Source organism: Betta splendens, chromosome 2 (genome assembly GCF_900634795.4).
Source record: "Betta splendens chromosome 2, fBetSpl5.4, whole genome shotgun sequence".
Classification (NCBI taxonomy): domain Eukaryota; kingdom Metazoa; phylum Chordata; class Actinopteri; order Anabantiformes; family Osphronemidae; genus Betta; species Betta splendens.
Window position 1 is genome coordinate 2,494,697 of NC_040882.2, and position 19,416 is coordinate 2,514,112.

Genomic DNA, 19,416 nt, shown 5'->3' on the forward strand with positions numbered 1-19,416 from the left:
CTGCGCTCGCAGGGGCCCCAGTCATGGATGCTTGAAAGATAAATACTTTTAATTAGAGGGCAGGGTATAATCATTAAAGGAAGCCAGACTGCTGCAAAAAGTCATTAACAATCTTAAATGAAATTTTTATTTTTATGATAGCCATTTACATGTATAATAAGAGTCAATGATTCTTGGAAGCATGTGACAGGAACAGAGTATGGCGAGAAGTCATGTAAGACAGCCTATTTAAATGAGCTGGGCTTCGCTATTCATTTCTGCTAATGAACTAGCTGTGCACAGTGCCGAAAAACGGGGGGAACGTTTGGCAGTCTTAAATTTTAATACGCGGGAAAATTGCACATTTATTAGGGCTGAAAAAAAAAGCCTGGTGGGTATCAACATTCTCTTCTTCTAAATAACGGTTCATATTGTCTCCTCGCGAGGGGGGAGAAGACAGTTTGGTAAATAAATCAAGATAAAGGATAAACAAGCTGTCGTTGCATACGGTAATTGTTTATTTGATAAAGACCCGTGGTGCCATAATGTCTGTAATTCAACTATGTTGCAATTCCCAGATAATATGCTTCTTGTGTGATAAAGTGTCTGACATATTTCGGAGAGCAAGTCAAGTTCATTAGAGCGTTTGGGAGTCTCTTTCCCAATCTTGCGGGTGCTGTGTTTCCCAGCCTGTATGTGTGTGTGTTTTTTTTTTCTTCTTCTTTGGTGCCTAAGTGTCTACAGTGATACCTCAGCACATAACTTAGGTCTGAGATAAGTTAACACCCTCCCTCCTTCCTGATTCGGCCGTCACTCCCCTATCTGGGGCTTTCACACAGGTCTCGGGCGTGCGGGGGGTGGGGGTTTGGGGGGGGGGGGTTCAGGAGTCACGGCACGAGTTGTGATGCTTTAAATGTTTATTCAGCGACGCCGTTTTTCTTTCATAACCGCTGTACGCTACGATGGCGAGGGGGGGGTTATCGCTCAGTCCTGCGTCTGGCCCTCGTCCTTGACATTCCTCCGGCCCACGGCGAGGCTGGACGCGATGTGCTGGAAAAGCACGACGTCATTATCGCTGACAGACGTTTTCAAATAAATCACCTGCTTTTTGCCTTCGCCCCGTTTCGCAGCCGTTCCTGAGGGCACGCGGAGCGTTTCTGTGGAACCCCCGCGTCTCTGCTCGCGTTTTTGGACCTTTCTGCCAAACGCAAATGCCTTCTGTTCTGAGTGAAACAGTGGCTGCTGTTAACTTTGCGTGTCTATCAACTTTTAGCAGCTAATAATCTGTCACGGAACCGCCTCCGTTTACCAGATTTTTCCACAAGCAAAACATTTGAGGTATATGTTTTTTTCAAAATAGCCAAGAATCGGATTTCACCTGAAACACTGCGTTGTTTGGCTGTAAAATGCCCAAATTTGCCTGGAATGGAACGCTGACACAAGATTTGACTCAGATTTCCCAAAGCATTTGTTAGGGAAACTGTGTGTTAAATGCCTCACTCAGTCATGACAGAGTGAGGATAAATGAGGCCGAATGCTCACAGACAAGACGTTTAGAGCGACTGCGGTGACTGGCCATAAAAATAGGAATGTTTTCAAAATAAACAGCATCAGAGCCGCTATGAAAATAGGTGGAATTACAGTCTGGCCAAGGTACTCTGGACTCCTCCTGAGTCTGGAGTCGTCTTTCAGACCACAGCATCGCTCTTCAAGGAGGTGTGTACCTTACCGCCTCGCGTTGTCGCTGATTTACTGCTGACAAAACACACTTTTTTTGCGCCTTTCGCCAGCGCTTTCATCCAAAAACGCTTTCCATGACCAGGAAGAGTCGCATATTTGTGGCATAAATGACTCCAGCTGAAGCGCCAGCGCTTGTCTCGTGAAAATGTGGAGATCAAAGTGTTGATTCCCTGTCAAATCGGTGAGATTTGGGCATCTCTCCTTACTATGGAATGAGAAGCCTAACACAATGGCACTTTGTCCGGTTGGAGCGCAGGTCGGGTCGGGTCGGGTCGGGTCGGGCCTGGCACGGCCGCCTGCCTGCCCGCGTGCCTGCGGGCCAGGGGCCGTCACACAGAGGTGTACGCGGTATTAGCCTACCTCCTGCTGGAAGCAGCCGTCCCTCCCTTCCACAACCACAGATAACAACAAGTTTTCCAAGGTAAATAGGGGAGAGTGGGCCAGTAAATCCCACTGGTCATCCCCTCGCGTCAGGCCAAAAGTATGCAGCCAAATTTGATTACCCAAAGCGAGCCCAGTGCCTACGAGGACACAGACGCGCGAGGGAGTTTTTGCCCTGTTCGCTGCAAAAGGGGGAGGTTCTCATACGCGCCGATATCTGATACTTGTGGGTATATTTTAATCTGTGGTGCAGCTTTTTTTTTTCCTCGATCTGTTTTGTTTTGTCGTAGCTTAATTTATGTTGTTTCAAACCCATTTATTTTTTCATTCTGCGCCTGTGGTTTTGATGCTGTTTGGCAGACGTGCAATCAAATGCACAGGCAAGAAGAAGAAGACGAGGAAAAAAAGAAGCCTCAGCGCGGAGAAAGTTAAACTAGGACATATCCCTCCAGAAGAGTCTGTCATTATTGTCTGAAGCCATTGACAGGGGTATTTATCATTTCACCACAGAAGACAAATCTTTAATTTGAAGAAAAGCCTGAATTGCAAAGCCTTAGAAAGCATTCCACAACTATTAGACCCATTGTTTTCAACTAAAAATAAAAAATTCATTTAGTTTCTGGCTTTTGTGTAGAGCAATGTAAGCAGGATAACATTATTATCAACAGTACACCCACCACCTTTCCTGTAGTATCTCAGCCAGCTTTCTGAATGTAGGCGCTCATCCTGGTGTAATAGCCAAGGGACGGTCGGACACATCAGATCCTGCTGTGGAGGAGAAAAAAAAAGCATTCACAATGCAACACTTGTACCGTCCCTGCAGGAGCAGCAGAGCAGGAGCAGACGCATGTAAAGTCCACAATGCAGTGTTTTTTTTTTTTTAACACAAAGCCCCCATGTTCTCGGAAGCACCTTGATTTAATTTTTACAGACGAGGCAGGAAGGAGGGACAGGGACTCCTTAAGCTGATTGTCCAGTCAGTGTCCTCCTGTTGACCGTGGAGGGATGCGCTATTGTCAGACCGCCGCTTGTTTATGAGCCTGTCAATCTGCCTTTTATTTACAGCTGCCTCACCTGTGCCAGCACGGTATCAGGCCTCCTGCACGTACTGAGCACCATTATCCTGATTGGCACTAAGAACCTGACCCAAAACCCCGATGTTTGCACAGACAGAACCTTGAATTGCTTGTATTAAATTTGTCAAACTGATTCATTTGAGCCAGAACGGTGGGAAACCTGACGGGACGGCTAATATGCTAAGTGAGTCTTTACTTTTGTTTATAATGATTGTCTGTGCAGCATTTCTCTGATTGCTGCTTCATATCTAAGTCAAAATAGCGGTTTTCGTGCGAGCAAATCGCCGAAAAGCTGCAAACGTAGCCCAGTTTTCACGTGTCGGCTCGCGTATGCCGCCACGCACTGGATTATTGGGCTTAGTTTAACAGTAGGGCGTTCTCTGCCACAATCAAAAAGCATTTTTTATATTTCACACTAGCACTTTTGTCTTCAAACTGGAACGGCACTTCCCCCTTCAGCATCACATGTGGAAGCCCCAGAGATAATAGCTTCCTGCTGTTTAACTGTCTAACTTCAGTCTCTGCATACTTCGCCAGAGCACATTAATTCCTAGGCCACACCCACCTGAGGTTTACCCCGACCAATGAGGTTATTTCTGCCTCCAGAACAGCTCGGCCCCTGAGAAATGTTTATGCAACTAAAACTCTTAATTTGTGGTTAAGGGTTGTATTCTTTTTAGTTAGGAGCAAGGCACCAGCTCCCTGCCAAGGGGTTGTGGGAAAAAAGCAAGGCACGTGTTTGCGTGTGTGTGTGTGTGTGTGTGTGTGTGTGTGTGTGCGTGTGTGTGCGTGTGTGTGTGTGTGCGCGCGCGCACACTCACAATGCTCCAAGCAGCTCTGGATAAAAGCATCCACCAAATGACATGTGATAAAACAAGCGTGATCTCGCATGCGGAGGAGCTGCAGCGGCGTCACAGCCAGGGAGTAATAAGCTCAGGCTGCGTGTTGGCTGGAGCTCTGTGATTGCTCAGGTGGATGTGCTCCGTGTTGTGTTTAATCGCTGTGTTTGGCGATTGAAGCTTTCTTCGCCTCCCCCGCTGCTTGTTGTCATGTTAAAGGTAAATAAGTCACTGTCTGGTCCCGACGATAGCATTCATTAACCGCGCCGAACAAAGCCGGGGCGCGCCGTGACGCTCAGCGGTGCCTTTATTGCTTTCTCCATACCATCATCTTAAAGGCCTCATTGTCTGCGTTTGTGGGTCCTCATCCTCTCCTCCTCTCCCCTTCCCTCCCCCCCCTTCCCTTCTCCTCCTGTTTCTGTGCAGATGAAATGAAAGATGATTTCGACGCCCTGGGGTCCGATGCCGCGATGCAGGCGGTTGGAAACGGTACAGGTGAGTTCACTGACACCACGTGCTTCGCAGCGTTCTAGCAGACAGTGGCCCCTGGTTGCGCGTTGCCGTCCCAGTAATCTGGGCCCTTTACGGGTTGGCCAGCACTTAGAGGAGCAGATCTATTGGCTGACAGTGAGCTATGATTAAAGAGAAATGTCATTGTGCTGACACAGTGACTACTGAGGGAAAAACCCGCTCTGTTTATTGGCAGATGAGGTGGTTCTCATTTCTTTAACCTTTGACCACACATGCTGTTAACATGCGTGTGTGTGTGTGTGTGTGTGTGTGTGTGTGTGTGCCTGCTCCTGCTGGAGCTGAACCCTACCTGCCTTTTTTCATTAAGCCACCAAAGGCTGATCCTCACCCCTCCCTCGCATGATATCATCCTGGCCACACCGACGCTTGGCCCCGGTCGCTCCTATGGTAAACCCACGTCGCCCCACAGAACCAAGCGCTACCCGGGCCTCAAAAAGCCTCCCTTCACCTCTAATTATTATTACTTTCAGCTCGTTGTGGTGTTTTCTCCTACACTTTTCTCTCCCCGTTACGAAAGCGCGAGCGAAGCAAATGTTTTCCATTTCGACTGCTCGCAGGACTTTCTTGGACTGTGGCACCGCTGTGGAAGCTCCTGCCACTAAATCACATGTGATTCCGTTTAGAGGCGTGAGTGATCTTATCGCGGCCCCGGTGCCAGAGCGCACTTTGATCCAGGTGATTTCCCCCATCGCTGGCAGAGGAGTCACTCGTTCCTCCCGAAAAGAAAAAGGAGTGAGCCTCACTCACGTCCCTTAGTTGACAGAAGCGCTCAGTAGATTGCGTTGACTGAAACACAAAATATAAAATAAGCGCAAGCATGTAATTAGTGTGGAGATTTACGTCCAGAAAGTGATTGCACCAAGCACTATTGTAGTTATAATCATCAGCCCATTTGAAATAACCACTCAAACCACTTAAATCCTAACATGGGCGTTCTGACAAACTGTCTTCAACAGGCGCAGAGAATCTAATGAGAACGCTGTAAATCGCGCAATCATTGTTATCAGAAGCGATCCATTGGCACCCATGACATTTTGGTGCCATTTTTTTGACAACCAAATATCTACTACCTTGACCTTTTGCAAATTGGACTGCAAAGTCATCACAGCCTAACAAACGACGGCGCGAACCTCACCTTGGCTCACAGCGTTAAAGCCTAATTAACCGCGGGTGAGATCTGATATGTTGTCACTAGGTTTTGGGTTGACGCAGACGCTCTGCAGGTTGTAAACAGTGTGTGTACGCACACGCGTGTGTAATTGAGAGTCAGCCATCGCCTTTGCTAATTAAGGCTGCCGGGTTGGTTTTGGAGGCAGCTATCTCGACGCTGCAGCTTAGGAGTTTCCCTGAAGAGAGGGGACTGGGAAATAATTTGAGGAAAAGCATTGTGTGGCCTCAGCACTTCGACTGGCTTAAGATACGTTCTGCTCAGCTGTGGCACAGCATTTGTCTTGCTTTTTTTTTTTGTGCACTGGTTTGTGGTCTGGCCCCGGTAATCTGTTCAACGCAGAATCAACAAAAGCCACAGTCTCTTGATTGACCTTATATGTGAAAGTCGATACAAAGAAACGTGTCTCTGCTGCTGATTAACTCCGGCTTGCGAATGTTTGCATGTTTCTGTTCCTCTCCCAAAGTCAGAATCAGGTTTTATGTCATGACTGAAGTAGGTCAGTGAAGTTTTTCTACACGTTGCTCATGGTAGCGGGCTTCTATCGGACTGTTGGTCGGATTAAGTTACAGTTGCTATTTTAGCTGGCATGGCGTGACAAGCACAGCCAGTAATTTAGATGTATTCTCCCCAAAGAGCGGCTGTAATGTTTTAGGGTGGCCGTCCTCATCGCATTTCCACCAACATGTTCCCAATATCCTCCTGTACGACATTTCTCCAGGGACAGAAATGAATCCAATTTATTTTCCCCCCTCTCTCTCGATTGGTCTCCTCCTTCACCATCTCTCTTCTTTTTCAGTCAAGAGCGTTGATTGCACTTCGGAGTTCGAGGACTTCTTCAGCAAGCGGAAGCTGGACGACGGCGACAGCCACGTGGTGAGCATCGCCGAGTACCTGCAGCGCGGCGACACCGCCATCATCTACCCGGAGGCGCCGGAGGAGCTGTCCCGCCTCGGGACGCCGGAGGCCACCGGTCCGGAGGAGAACGGTACGAACACACTGCATCCTGGGAGATCACCGCTCCACAAGACGCTTTAGAAAAGTGAAGGCGTAACATAGTTTTCTATTGTCAGGCTGTAAATATTATTAGCAGTAGGCTTTGCTTGCTCAGCTAAGTTGCCTTCTACCAGCAAGTGTTTCAAAAATGAAAAAAAAAAAAAAAGAGCAGCAGCTTTTCCCACTGACATGAGCAGGCAGCTGTTGGTCCCACAGATTCACCGGATGCCTTGGTGTTTACCTACAGCCTTCAGCAACAGCTGGGCAGGGGCTTGAAATTAGATAGTGCATCTCCGAAGCTCCCCAGAGGGAGAGAACCTGGGGGGTGGAGCTGAATAATTGGAACGGGGGGGTCGGGATTCACGCCTCGCACATGACGGACGTGACACATCAGCAGAAATAAGGACGTGGGTGCGTTGTCGCGCAGCGGCGGCGGAGCGGCGCGTGTGCGACTGTGTGCGCTCTGGCCGGTTGTGCGACGGATGCCAGCCGGACGCGCAGGCTCTCATGTGGAGCAGATTGCACAGATAACTCCCATAGCACTTTGGGCAGGCCGCCCGTTCGCTGCCATTGATTCGCTGACCTTTTGGCCCGCTCTCCCGTCCCCTCCCACCTCCTCCCCCGTCTCCCCCGCCTCCCCCCTCCTCCTCCCGCTGTCTCTCGTGCAGACCTGCCACCTGGAACGCCAGATGCCTTCGCCCAACTGTTGACCTGCCCCTACTGCGATCGGGGCTACAAGCGTTTGACTTCGCTGAAGGAGCACATCAAGTACCGCCATGAGAAGAATGAGGAGAACTTCGCCTGCCCCCTGTGCAACTACACGTTTGCTTACCGCACTCAGCTTGAGAGGCATATGGCCACACACAAGCCTGCGAGGGATCAGGTGAGGGCGCATTCACACTTCATTCCGTCTTTCCTCCTTCTCGTGCTCCTGTCCCCTATTTAATTTCTAATGTGCTCTGATCCCTCAGAGAAGAGAGATCATTTTTTTTGATTGGCAATCATTATTAATTTTTCATGGCATTTTGAAGATGCAGATTCTTTAATGGTAATAACTTTAATTGAGGCCCTAAATGGTTTTTTGATGGCCCTCCCTGATATGATTTTCCAGTCTCGTGTTCACGATCGAATGATTGTGTTAATTTCCAATTTGGAAATTCCTTATCAGCTCCTTAACTTCACTTCACTCCTGGCCTTTAATGTTCTTGTGGTGCAGCCTGCAGTGGTAGTACTCCATCAAACCCCACACCTCCCCACCCACTTCTAATTTCATGCACTGCATAAACATCTGTGTATACTTGAATTTTCTCGAGCGATTTATATCCTATATGTCTGAAATATAATGTGAATCTGCTGGCAGTTAGCATGAATCACCTTAAAGTCCTGTGAGGTGAAAACACATCCAGCAGTCACGGGTGTTTAACTCGCTTGTCAGCTTTAAGTTGAAGATGTGGGGTGAGATAGATTGTGGCAAAAAAAGAAATTGCACGCTTTCAGAGTTTTCACACATTGGGGGATAATTATAACTTCTCAGTGAACTAAAATTGGAGTAGTATATTTTAAAGTAGATGGAGTGTGCATTAGGGCTTTGAAGGATGATTATAAGTAAGGGATCTGTTGAGAAAATGCAACAGTTTTGTCGAAGCAATAAATGAACTTCTGATAAATTTACTTTTATGATTAAGATATGAACAGAAATGTTTTAGCAATTTATTGAGTCATCTGTTTAAGAATACAAAAAATAAAAGGGAAAAAAGTGTATGGACACATTTAAATTAGTGTTGATTATGTCCCATTTAAAAAAGAGAAAAATATTTGTATCACATCTCATTTCATATTTTTATTCATTTAAATAATAATAAGAATTATTATACAATCCTTATTATTATTTTACCGAACCCTGCTAAGTACAGTAAGATTGGAGCATTGAGCCAACCACAGATGATATCATCCACCCTGGCGCTTCAGCTGTGTTGAGTCCCAGGTCGTGTTCTCTGAAGAAAGGATGACAGGCTCAGACTGTGGCTGATTTGATCAGATGACAGCAGCCAGCACTTTCACCTGATCTACCAGCTGGGTGTAAACGTGAGCAGATGGGCCGGCGGAGTGAGCCTGCGTCCCAATCCTCATATTACAATGCTGTCGCTGCTCCCCTCCAGAGTCGAGCCAATGGCCAAAGACTCCCTTTCAAATACTGCAGGTCCTCGCACAAAGCTGGTTATCTTGATTTGTAAATTAGCTGGATTGTGTAAGTGCTAATCCCCAAGATAAGATCGAGGTGATGTCTCACTCCTTTGATTTTTTTTTCCCCCTCTGTTTGAATGAAGAGAATTTTCTGTAGGTGGCGTTTTTTTTATCAACGTTTTTTCTGATCACTTTCTCTTTTTCCTGTCCATAGTCAGAAATGAAAACACATTTGGCAAATTACAACAAATGCCGACTTTGTAGAGATCGGATTAGCATAAAGAATAATATCCTGATAGGTAAACAAGAGCTGTGATCTACTGTCTTGCATGTTTACATGCCTTAATACTCCTCCTCCTCTTAACCAATTAGCCAAATATGACTAATTAGAGGTTATACATATGCAAACATGTAGATTGGTCCCCGCCCACAAGTAGCAGTGACGGCGTTCACACCGACAATGAGCCAGAAAGGAGAGATGGAGCATTTAGCCGGTGCCTTTCACAATTAGGAGCACAAAGTGACTGTGTCTTATTAGCGGTGGTGGCGAGACTAAACTTTACTGGGCAGGGGTTCTCAGGGGGGAAGTCGGAGGATGGCGGTGAGGATGGAGGGGGGGAGGCGCCGAAGCAGCTGTTGCTGTTTGTTTATGCAATTCAGCAACATTGGAGTGGTGGGGTCTGTCTCTGGCGCTTGGCGGGGCCCCTGACTCTCCCTGTTTGATCTTTGAAGGTTGGGGCTGTTTGAACAATTCCTTCCAGTCCTCCTAGTGTCCTGTGCGCCACCATCTGTCTCCCCAGGAATGTGGGTAGAGTCAGCAAACACCCCGGCATTTGTCAGGAGTCGCTGTGCTTTTCCCCCTAGTGAGCTCACAGAAAATGCCTTTCTTCATATTGTTATTATTTACTAAGCGTTTAATATCCTCACCTCCCACTTAGAATTAAATGTTTTATAAGTGGTGAGCCAGGGTACACACTCAGTGTTGTTGCAGGGTATTATATTTTGATATTACTTATATATATATATTTTTTTCCCCTTTCAAATAACATTTCTTCTTTGAATTGCAAATTTCAATGCATTTGCATTTGAACAGCAAATCAAGACTGGTCCTAAATGATGTGTTCCGCATCCTAAGAGACATTTGAGGCAGTAAAATGTCCCTATTGCTGCACACATTTGCAGCTGTGGTGGAAAAGGGCATTTCAATCAGTGTGAGTACAGGTACGCAGGCTGAACATGCTCCCAGATCCTCCTGAATACCTTTTAGACTAATGAATTAACAGTGGATCCGATTGTTGGTGCTAATGAAGGGAAAATGCTGTAAAAAGACATTTATAGTACTTGTTTTTTTGCTGCCAAATTCTAAAGGCATGCCTCCTTTGGCTCAGAGAGCAGGAAATTAAAAGGTCTGCGATTCTTCCTGGTATCACGGCCGCTGCCTGTAGTTGTTCCGCGGAGGTGGAAGTAGTAAGCGGCGATGCTTTGTTGGCGACAGGAGCCGCCGGGCTTCTCGCTCGCCGTCGTGCCGACCGACGTTGCGATTATTTACTGAACTCTCACCCCACGTTGTTTGTGCATTTTTTCATGGCGAACGCATCTCTTTCTCTCTCTCTCTGCCTCTCTCCATCTCACAGCACCAACTGCTGAACCAAGCAGCCGGCAACCGCAAGTTCAAATGCACCGAATGTGGCAAGGCCTTCAAATACAAGCACCATCTGAAAGAACACCTCCGGATTCATAGCGGTGAGTAGCAGAAGGAATGCGACTCTGGGCTTTGGATTTTCAACACTGTGATTTAAGAACACCATGAATCTACAGGAATTCCTTTCGGTTTACTTTGGACCTTTCCTGTTGCTCCTTGTTAATGGACACTGAACTCTGCTGTGTTAAGGATCATTCTATTTGCCAAGTACAACATTTCCTTAGAAATCTGCGTCAAAGCAAATAAAAAATTACGATATGTTTATTAATGAAATTGTCACAGACTATTTCTATTGATCAACTGAAAAACTAAACAAGGCATTACTATTAATTTCATTGTGAGCAGATATTAAAATACAGCTTAAATTCTAAGATTGCACTAATAAAATAATTTGCTTAATATAAAGCTCTTTTCATTACCTGAATATAAATTATTAACAATAATAATTTTTGCAAACAAATAATTTGCAATTTGTTACACAAGTAATTAGCGGCTACATGTTTGATAGAGTTATCCATCTAATAATATATTTTAATCTATATGTTTTATTTTTTTCTCTAGGTGAAAAACCATACGAGTGTCCCAATTGCAAGAAGCGTTTCTCCCACTCTGGCTCTTACAGTTCCCACATTAGCAGCAAGAAGTGCATTGGACTGATCGCTGTCAATGGCAGGATGCGCAGCAACATGAAGAACGGCTCCTCTCCCACCTCAGCCTCCTCTTCGCCCACCAACTCCGCGATCACCCAGCTACGGCAGAAGCTGGAGAACGGGAAGCCACTAGGCCTGCCTGAACACAACAACCACTTGCACATCAAGACAGAGCCACTGGACTTCAACGACTACAAGCTGATGATGGCATCACATGGATTTGGGGCTCCTGGACCGTTCATCAATGGCGGCATGGGAGGAAACAGCCCGCTGGGAGTCCACCACAACTCAGCAGCACAGAGCCCTTTGCAGCATCTTGGGATTGCCGGCCTGGAATCTCAGCTCCTGGGTTATCCAGGGCCGCTGGCGAACAACTTGAGCGAGGTACAGAAGGTTCTTCAGATCGTGGACAACACTGTGTGCAGGCAGAAAATGGACTGCAAACCAGAGGAGCTGTCTAAGCTTAAGGCCTACATGAAGGATCTGGGCTCCCAAGTTGAAGAGCAAAAACAGGCGCTGACATCACCAGGGGGGACTCAGGTTAGTCTTCCACTCGTCAATCACAATGGCGCCACCAAAAGCATCATTGACTACACCTTAGAAAAAGTGAACGAAGCCAAAGCCTGCCTCCAGAGCTTGACAACAGACTCAAAGAGACAGATTAGCAATATCAAACGGGAGAAGTCCAACCACATGCTTGAAGGAAGCGTGGATGAGAAGATGCAGGAGAACATGTTTACACCCTACGCTTGCCAATATTGCAAAGAAACCTTTCCTGGGCCAATACCGTTGCATCAGCACGAACGCTACCTGTGCAAAATGAATGAAGAGATCAAAGCCGTGCTGCAGCCCAGTGAGAATTTGATGGCCAACAAACCTGCCATATTCATGGAGAAGAACACCCACATATCCTCCTCCATGTTGTCTGAGAAGGGACTTACTGGGCCACTTAACCCCTACAGGGACCACATGTCTGTGCTAAAGGCGTATTTTGCCATGAACATGGAGCCCAACTCGGAGGAGCTGCTCAAGATTTCCATAGCAGTCGGCCTTCCTCAGGAATTTGTCAAGGAGTGGTTCGAGCAGCGGAAGATGTATCAGTACGGCACTACCAGAACCCCACCGCTAGAGCACAGGAACAACACAGAGATGGTTGTTGGTACAAATAACCACCACACGCCACCAAAAGACTCCATGGCAGCTAGGTCACCTGTGTCTCTGATCAAACCTACTGACCGTATCACCTCCCCCTCCATAGCGGAGCTCCACAACAACGTTAACAACTGTGACAACTCACTCAGACATTTGAAAAGCCAATTCAGTGGCAGCACCAAACCCACGGGTGAAAAGTTGGACCACTCTCGCAGCAACACTCCTTCGCCACTAAATCTGTCCTCTACGTCATCCAAAAACTCTCACAGCAGCTCCTACACTCCAAACAGCTTGACTTCAGAAGACCTGCAGGCTGAGCCACTGGACCTCTCTCTGCCAAGACTCATGAAGGAACCCAAGCACGCACTGACAGTCAAGAGCAGACCTAAAGTCAACAACGTTACCATTGACCATAGCAGCATCCCTTCTCCACGAGAGCACTTCGAAGAGCCTTTGAATTTGGCCTATCTCAAGAAGGATTTCTCAGGCTCCACCAACAATGGGAACCTTGAAAAAAGCACTAGCCCCATTTTTGGCATTAATCCATTTGCTGCCAAACCCTTGTACACGTCACTTCCACCTCAAAGCGCTTTTCCACCCGCCACATTCATGCCCCCAATGCAGGCCAGCATACCAGGTCTTAGGCCCTATCCGGGCATGGACCAAATGGGCTTCCTACCACACATGGCCTACACTTATGCAGCAGGGGCAGCTACCTTTGCAGAGATGCAGCAGAGAAGAAAGTACCAGCGAAAACCAGGTTTCCAGGTAAATAAGCCACCTGCGGTTTTGTGAACCCCAAGCTCACTCCGGCTCCCTAAAATGAGATAAACTCATTTCTGTTCTAATTAAGAAGGGACAGTCGTCAGGAGAGAGACGCGCTCACCTGAGGTAGACAATGAGCAACAGCTGTGAAATGACATGAAGGTGGAAAGAAGTGCGCTGGGACTGATGTAGAAAGTTTGCAGTATTTAAGTGATAGTTTACTAAGATTAGTAAATGATAGATGGAGTGAGCTACTAAATTTAATATTCTTCAGTTTCTTTTTAGAGTAAAACTAAACAGACACAAAACGTCGTCCATCCAGCAATGAAAAAGGCCGAATCTTTTCTAGAGCAAGGATTTAAATCACTTCCTTGTGGTTTGTGTGCTTATTTTATTTATTATCTCAATCTCTTCCAATTTAAGCAAAATGCACTGGTACTAATAATCACACAGCATCAGGTTCAAATAAAGAACAGGGATACTGGCAATAAAAGCCCATCTCAGAACACATCTAATTGTAACCACTCTTCACTGTAAAATTCACCCGCTGCTATGTGTGGAATACATTACTCCTCTTGACTTGAATCCTCTTGCAGTGTTGGCCTGCACTCACATGTTTTGTTATTAAGTATTGGTGAAAGGCCTTTGTAAAAATGACAGAGGTGAGCCCCGGAGCCGTGCACTTGCCTCAAATTTCCCCATTGCAACTTTTTCGCATTTTAAACACAGCCAAATCCAAAATGAGCTTCTATATGTGGATTAATAATGCAGCCTCCATGTTCATTACCAGTGAGTGCTGAAGGCTGTTTAACATAGAGGGAACCATTCTGATGAAAAAAAAGTATTAATAATGTTTCCTATTCTAAGTTATTAAATTAGATTTTAAAAATACAGCTACAGGCGTTTAGTTCAAATTGATTGCAGAGTGATAGTGGTCCCTTCTTAAAACATAGTGCACAGCTGTCCTCACATTATCACACACATATTCATTAAAGGAAGCTTTGGTGGCTCAGTATTGGCCATTAAGGTGCACCTTCTGATATTAATCATTATATGAGTTCGCAATTTCAAGAATGGCTCACTGTGCCTCCTCTAATGTTGTAATATTGTTCTTCACCAATTCATGTTCTGGACTAATCCTCATCATAAAAGAGAATTTTAAAGGAATGTGCAGAATTAACACTCATGTACAAAATTAGACCACACTGAATACACCATTATGGTTGAGTATCATAATGAAGAGCGTGTCAGTTACAGATGGGCGATATTACTCCACAGCTGCAAGTTTTTAAGAAATTAACGCTGATAGCTTCTGCTAATCAAAAATCCATGAGAACATGGAGCATATTGTGACTGTCTGATTTCACCATTCTGTCTTGTAATGCAAGTAAACATGTTACAAGTACTCTTTAACAAAACATGTACGTAACTTTGTGTTAATTTTTAAACCTTGGAAGGAAAAAATAGCGTTTAGCATTCGCTACATGTTAAGCATTAGCATGTAAACGCATCTCTCCTATCTCAATTAATCTAGCAATGATTAAAAAAATAATGTAATAAATTACAGTAAATAACACCTCACTATTAATAAATGCATGTAATTGATTACTGTTGTTGTTCTCCCCTTTTTTGTTTGTGTGTTTTAAGGGGGACCTGCTTGACGGTACACCCGACTACATGTCAGGGCTGGACGACATGACAGACCCCGACTCCTGTCTGTCGCGGAAGAAGATTAAGAAGACCGAAAGTGGTATGTACGCGTGTGACTTGTGCGACAAAACATTCCAGAAGAGCAGTTCCCTTCTAAGACACAAATATGAACACACAGGTATATACTGTTCTAGACCCTTATTTTAAACCCCATGCTTTTTTATGTTTTAAATGTTTGTGTTGCCAAATTCTATCAGTATGAAAGTATATCTCTCTTTCTCTATATATATATTTATTATGTTACCCCTTTCTTCTCTTTATTTCTTTCTCTGTTGAACCCTTCAGTTGTATGTAAACCAACACCTAACGTGCTTCTTCATTGACAGGGTTGAAATGCCAGCGAATGAATAGTTTTCCAATTTTAAAGTTAACTTTTGCTAACATTGTAATATGTGCAAAGATGTGTGTGTTCTTTCCTTCAATATCAGAAGTTTTGATGGCTTAAATAGTGGCAGTGGCTCTTTTGGAAAAGTGAAAGGTGTAATTATTGCAGGCAAAGGGGGGTTATTAGTGAATCTATACTTTATTTTCATCATATCATGCTTTATTAACCATTTCCTATCTTTAAAGGCAATACACCTAGATATATAGAGAGGCCCTGATGCTTTTATCGGCCCAATTATTGGCGATGGATCGCATCAGCAGAGTAGCGCTCAGAAGTTTCAGAGCCCTGATAAAAAGTCTTTCATTATAGTTATTATACAGAGATCCTCTTTCACTAGGTTGCATCATTTATTTTATCTGCTATCTGTAGCAGCGCGCTCGGTACTTTATGCAGCCTTCATGTTATCTGGTCAAACATAAAAGAGAGGGAGGGCGCGCGGTCTGAACCCTTTAAAGCAGGGGATGTTATCTCCGCCGCGTTTGTGCGCCTCGCTCAGGACGTGACACTTTCACGTCTCGCGTCGCCACATGTTGCTCCGAACACTATCGCGCCGCTCAGAAGTGCAGCGGAACTTGCCAGATGTTGAGCAGAAGTGCAGTTTAAAAGCCCGTTGGCTGGTGGACGCGAGTGTCAGAGGGGAGTCATGTGATTTGTGCGCGGCAGGCGGCCATATTTCCACACGTGGTGAGCAGCAGTGAATGGCAAAATGATGCCAAATTTTAATGTTTGGAGACTTATTAGCAGTGGAAGCTCTTAAAAGCAACAGGTAACTTTGGGTCTTAAAAGAAGTCCTGAGTGGTGAAGTTTAGGTTATTGAGCAGTAAGTGTTTAGGAACAAACTGTTAACTATAACAGCATCCGTGTGGCCACATTACAAGCCAGAGGACTTTTATTTAGCCAGACAGTTTATAGCCTCGTGCCATAAAACTATCTCACCCTGTCCTTGTGGCCAGCTTGGGTTTCTCATTTCTGCCTTGGCATTTGAAGCGTCCTGTCATATTTGGTAGACGTAGGAGACCCGGCCCAAAGCAGAGCGGGGAGCCATTCATACCCGTGAACTTGAATTGTGCTCCCAGATAAACGGGGCGACCCCTCGGAGCCTTTCGGATGTGTTTACTCCTCGGTCGCGCCTTCGCTGTTTGTTTGCTTTGCCGTACTTTATTTATGTTGCATTCATCGGTGCGGCATGCAGGCCTAAAATTAAGTAGTCATGGTTGAGTTTCTCCGTGCTTTAACCACGGGAGGGAATTTCCATAATGCGAGCGCACTTTCACATCTAGCTCGCGATTGGAATAAACAAATAGCGCTAACTTATAAGTTGGATTTTAACTCTGTGACATCATTTTGCTCCATGCCATTCAATTCATCCGAGTTTTTCTTCAATGTCTTTGCTTTCTTCTGACTGACTGTGTGACTTGTTGTGGTGTAGTGTGCGTGCGAGGCAGCCGACTCACGTCCCCATTCTGCGTTTTGTGTCTCCGCAGGCAAGAGGCCACACCAGTGCCAGATCTGCAAGAAAGCCTTCAAACACAAACACCATCTCATCGAGCACTCTCGGCTGCACTCGGGGGAGAAGCCCTACCAGTGCGACAAGTGTGGGAAGAGGTTCTCCCATTCGGGCTCCTACTCGCAGCACATGAACCACCGCTACTCCTACTGCAAGCGGGAGGCAGAGGAGCGGGAGGCGGCCGAGAGGGAAGCCCGCGAGAAGGGCCACCTGGAGCCCACGGAGCTGCTGATGAGCAGGGCGTACTTGCAGGGCATTACTCCTCAGGGCTACCCGGAGCTGGCCGAGCGCGAGGCCATCCTGAGGCACGACGCCGTGAACGGAGGGATCAGAGAGGGACGCAAGGAAGTAGACGGAACGTACGCGAAGATCGGTCGGAGGGAGGACGAGTTTGAGGAAGAGGAGGAGGAGAGCAAGAGCATGGACACGGACCCGGACACACTGAGGGACGATGAGGAGAACGGGGAGCACTCGATGGACGATAGCTCGCTGGACGGCAAAACGGAAACCAAATCAGATCACGAGGACGCGATTGAGGACGGCATGTAATAGGTGAAACGCTTCCCATCTTAAAACGTTTTAAGTTTGTCTCTTTGAGTTCAGTATTCTTACCGACTCGGTTTAAAACACACGCTGTGTTTTGAGCTGTACGTGCACGTGCCTGAAGCTTCCGGGAAGCTTTCTTCGACAGACTCCTCAACGTGGGGGAGGTGGGACGATGTCTGCCGAACAAGACATGGACACAAAAATCAATCTGGAGGAGGCATTGAGGGAAGGGAGGCATGGGTTTGTGAAATAAGCTGCATTATGCAAACCGAACTATTAATAAATGAATACATTTCAAAAAAAATGTACAGTACTAAGGCCTAAAAATATGTGTGGTGCTAACCTCCTCAAATAAACCCCCTGTGTTCCATAGTATTTATAGCACAACTAGTGACTTGTACAAATTGCACTCCGCTTCTATAGTCATGAACAAAAATAATAAAAAGTATCGCCTATGTATATATTTATACAGTGTTGGAAAAGAGCAGTAGTGTCTGCACTACAGTCCTTCGATATTACCTTCGTTATCACCTACCTACCTGCAGTGTTGTCTTTAGTTTTGCCATGTTGCCCGGACTCCACCATCTCCAGCCACACTGTTTTAGGCCTCTTTAATCGACTTCACATGAAGGAATTTCACCAGACGGAGCTTCGAGGGTTTTGTTTTTTTGAGATGAAGAGACCTTGTTTTAAGGGAAAATACAGTTTATGGACAAGTGGTATGTTGGAAAAAAAAGAAGGACAAAGCCTTTGTAAGGTGTTTTTGATAAGAAAAAAGAAGCCTTATATGCAAACCTTTTAACCTGTGTGTTTTCTGCAAGTGCCACCCTCGTATTGTGTAAAAGGAAGGTTACTTTTTTCACCAGCTTCAGTATTATAACATGGTTCACCGTTGTTCTTTGAAGCACCTGTGTCAGTATTAAGACTTATAGGCAGCAGTTCCTTAGTTTACATTATGTTGTGCAATGTTTTCTCAGTTTCTTTTCTTTTTACTTCGTCAGTATTACACCAAACCATTTTTTTTGAAAACAACCAATTGCATTCATTTTATTTGTAGGTTGATAAAAACATTATTTATGTGGCCCATTTGATATTTCCTAATTTTATTTATTTCCTACTGTTGTGTACAGTACTATAGTTCTTCAATATATAGATATATTTTAGTAAAAAGGAACATGGTGTCAATCATAGGGGCAAATTTTACGTAAAGAGAACATTTATTGTGTTTTGAAACATTGTGAAATGCGAAGTTTAATCTTATTTTATTTCCTTTATTTTCCATTTACTGGAAAATTCCAAATTTGGGAACTTTTATACAATTGTGAAAACACTGTATTTTCGACTGAAAAAATTCCACTTTCTTCATCTTTGTTTCTTTTTTTAAGCTAAAAAATGAAGAGGGACTGTTAAATACTATGTATGATATCATGACTGAAGAAGAATCTTTCCTGAAATGTCTTTGTAAAAGTATTATTGAATTCTTAATTTGTAATTTCTCTTGAAAATGACCCTGCTCGAATAAAAGTAGCCAAATTACAGAGTACCAAACCGTCAGCGCTTCATGTTTATTCACAGAGAATTAACTGTGATATTTGCTTGGCAACGTCAGGATGGAGTCACTTTAAATTCCCTTCAATTTCAGAGAAAATCTTCTCATATCTAGTTTCTCCAGAAACCACAGAGGACCAAGTCAAAGTGCTTCACATTATTATGTTAATTACATACGGTTTAAATTCACATTTCCAAATGGATCAAAGTGAACTGACCCCGTCCTCGCTGCTTATTATGTCTCATTTAGGTCATTTAGATGTGCTGTGCTTCACCTGGGTTTGTAATACACAACAGGACAAGGCGGGTTTGTTTTCTATTTGTTTTAGTCAGCAGATCTCATTAAAAGGAACTCAACCTTTTTTTTTTTACTTAGAATTAAATTTTACATGCATCAACTTGCTGCTTGGAATATTCACTAAATGTGTCGTAGTAGAAGTTTTTTTTGGGACATACTTTCATACATACAGAATCTGTTCTGATTATGTAACACTATAATTTACATTTACAGATTATAAAAAGTTTAAGCATTAAGCCAGAATCGGTTTTTACATTTT

At 45.0% G+C, this 19,416-nt stretch overlaps 1 protein-coding gene across 3 annotated transcripts in view; it reads left to right on the forward strand.

Annotated features, from left to right (window-relative positions):
* The window catches only part of zeb2b (zinc finger E-box binding homeobox 2b), a 72,658-nt gene extending 53,799 nt beyond the window's left edge, over positions 1–18,859 (forward strand). For 2 of the 3 annotated variants that reach the window (XM_029133814.3, XM_055506472.1), the window contains exons 3-9: positions 4,442–4,510; positions 6,514–6,702; positions 7,379–7,593; positions 10,529–10,637; positions 11,158–13,166; positions 14,811–14,991; positions 16,743–18,859. In XM_029133814.3, the coding sequence (XP_028989647.1) occupies positions 4,442–4,510; positions 6,514–6,702; positions 7,379–7,593; positions 10,529–10,637; positions 11,158–13,166; positions 14,811–14,991; positions 16,743–17,314 (3,344 nt within the window). In that variant the 3' untranslated portion in view covers positions 17,315–18,859. The remainder of the gene's footprint in view (positions 1–4,441; positions 4,511–6,513; positions 6,703–7,378; positions 7,594–10,528; positions 10,638–11,157; positions 13,167–14,810; positions 14,992–16,742) is intronic. The other variant, XM_029133825.3, reaches the window with a different exon arrangement.
* Positions 18,860–19,416: the final 557 nt, after the last annotated feature.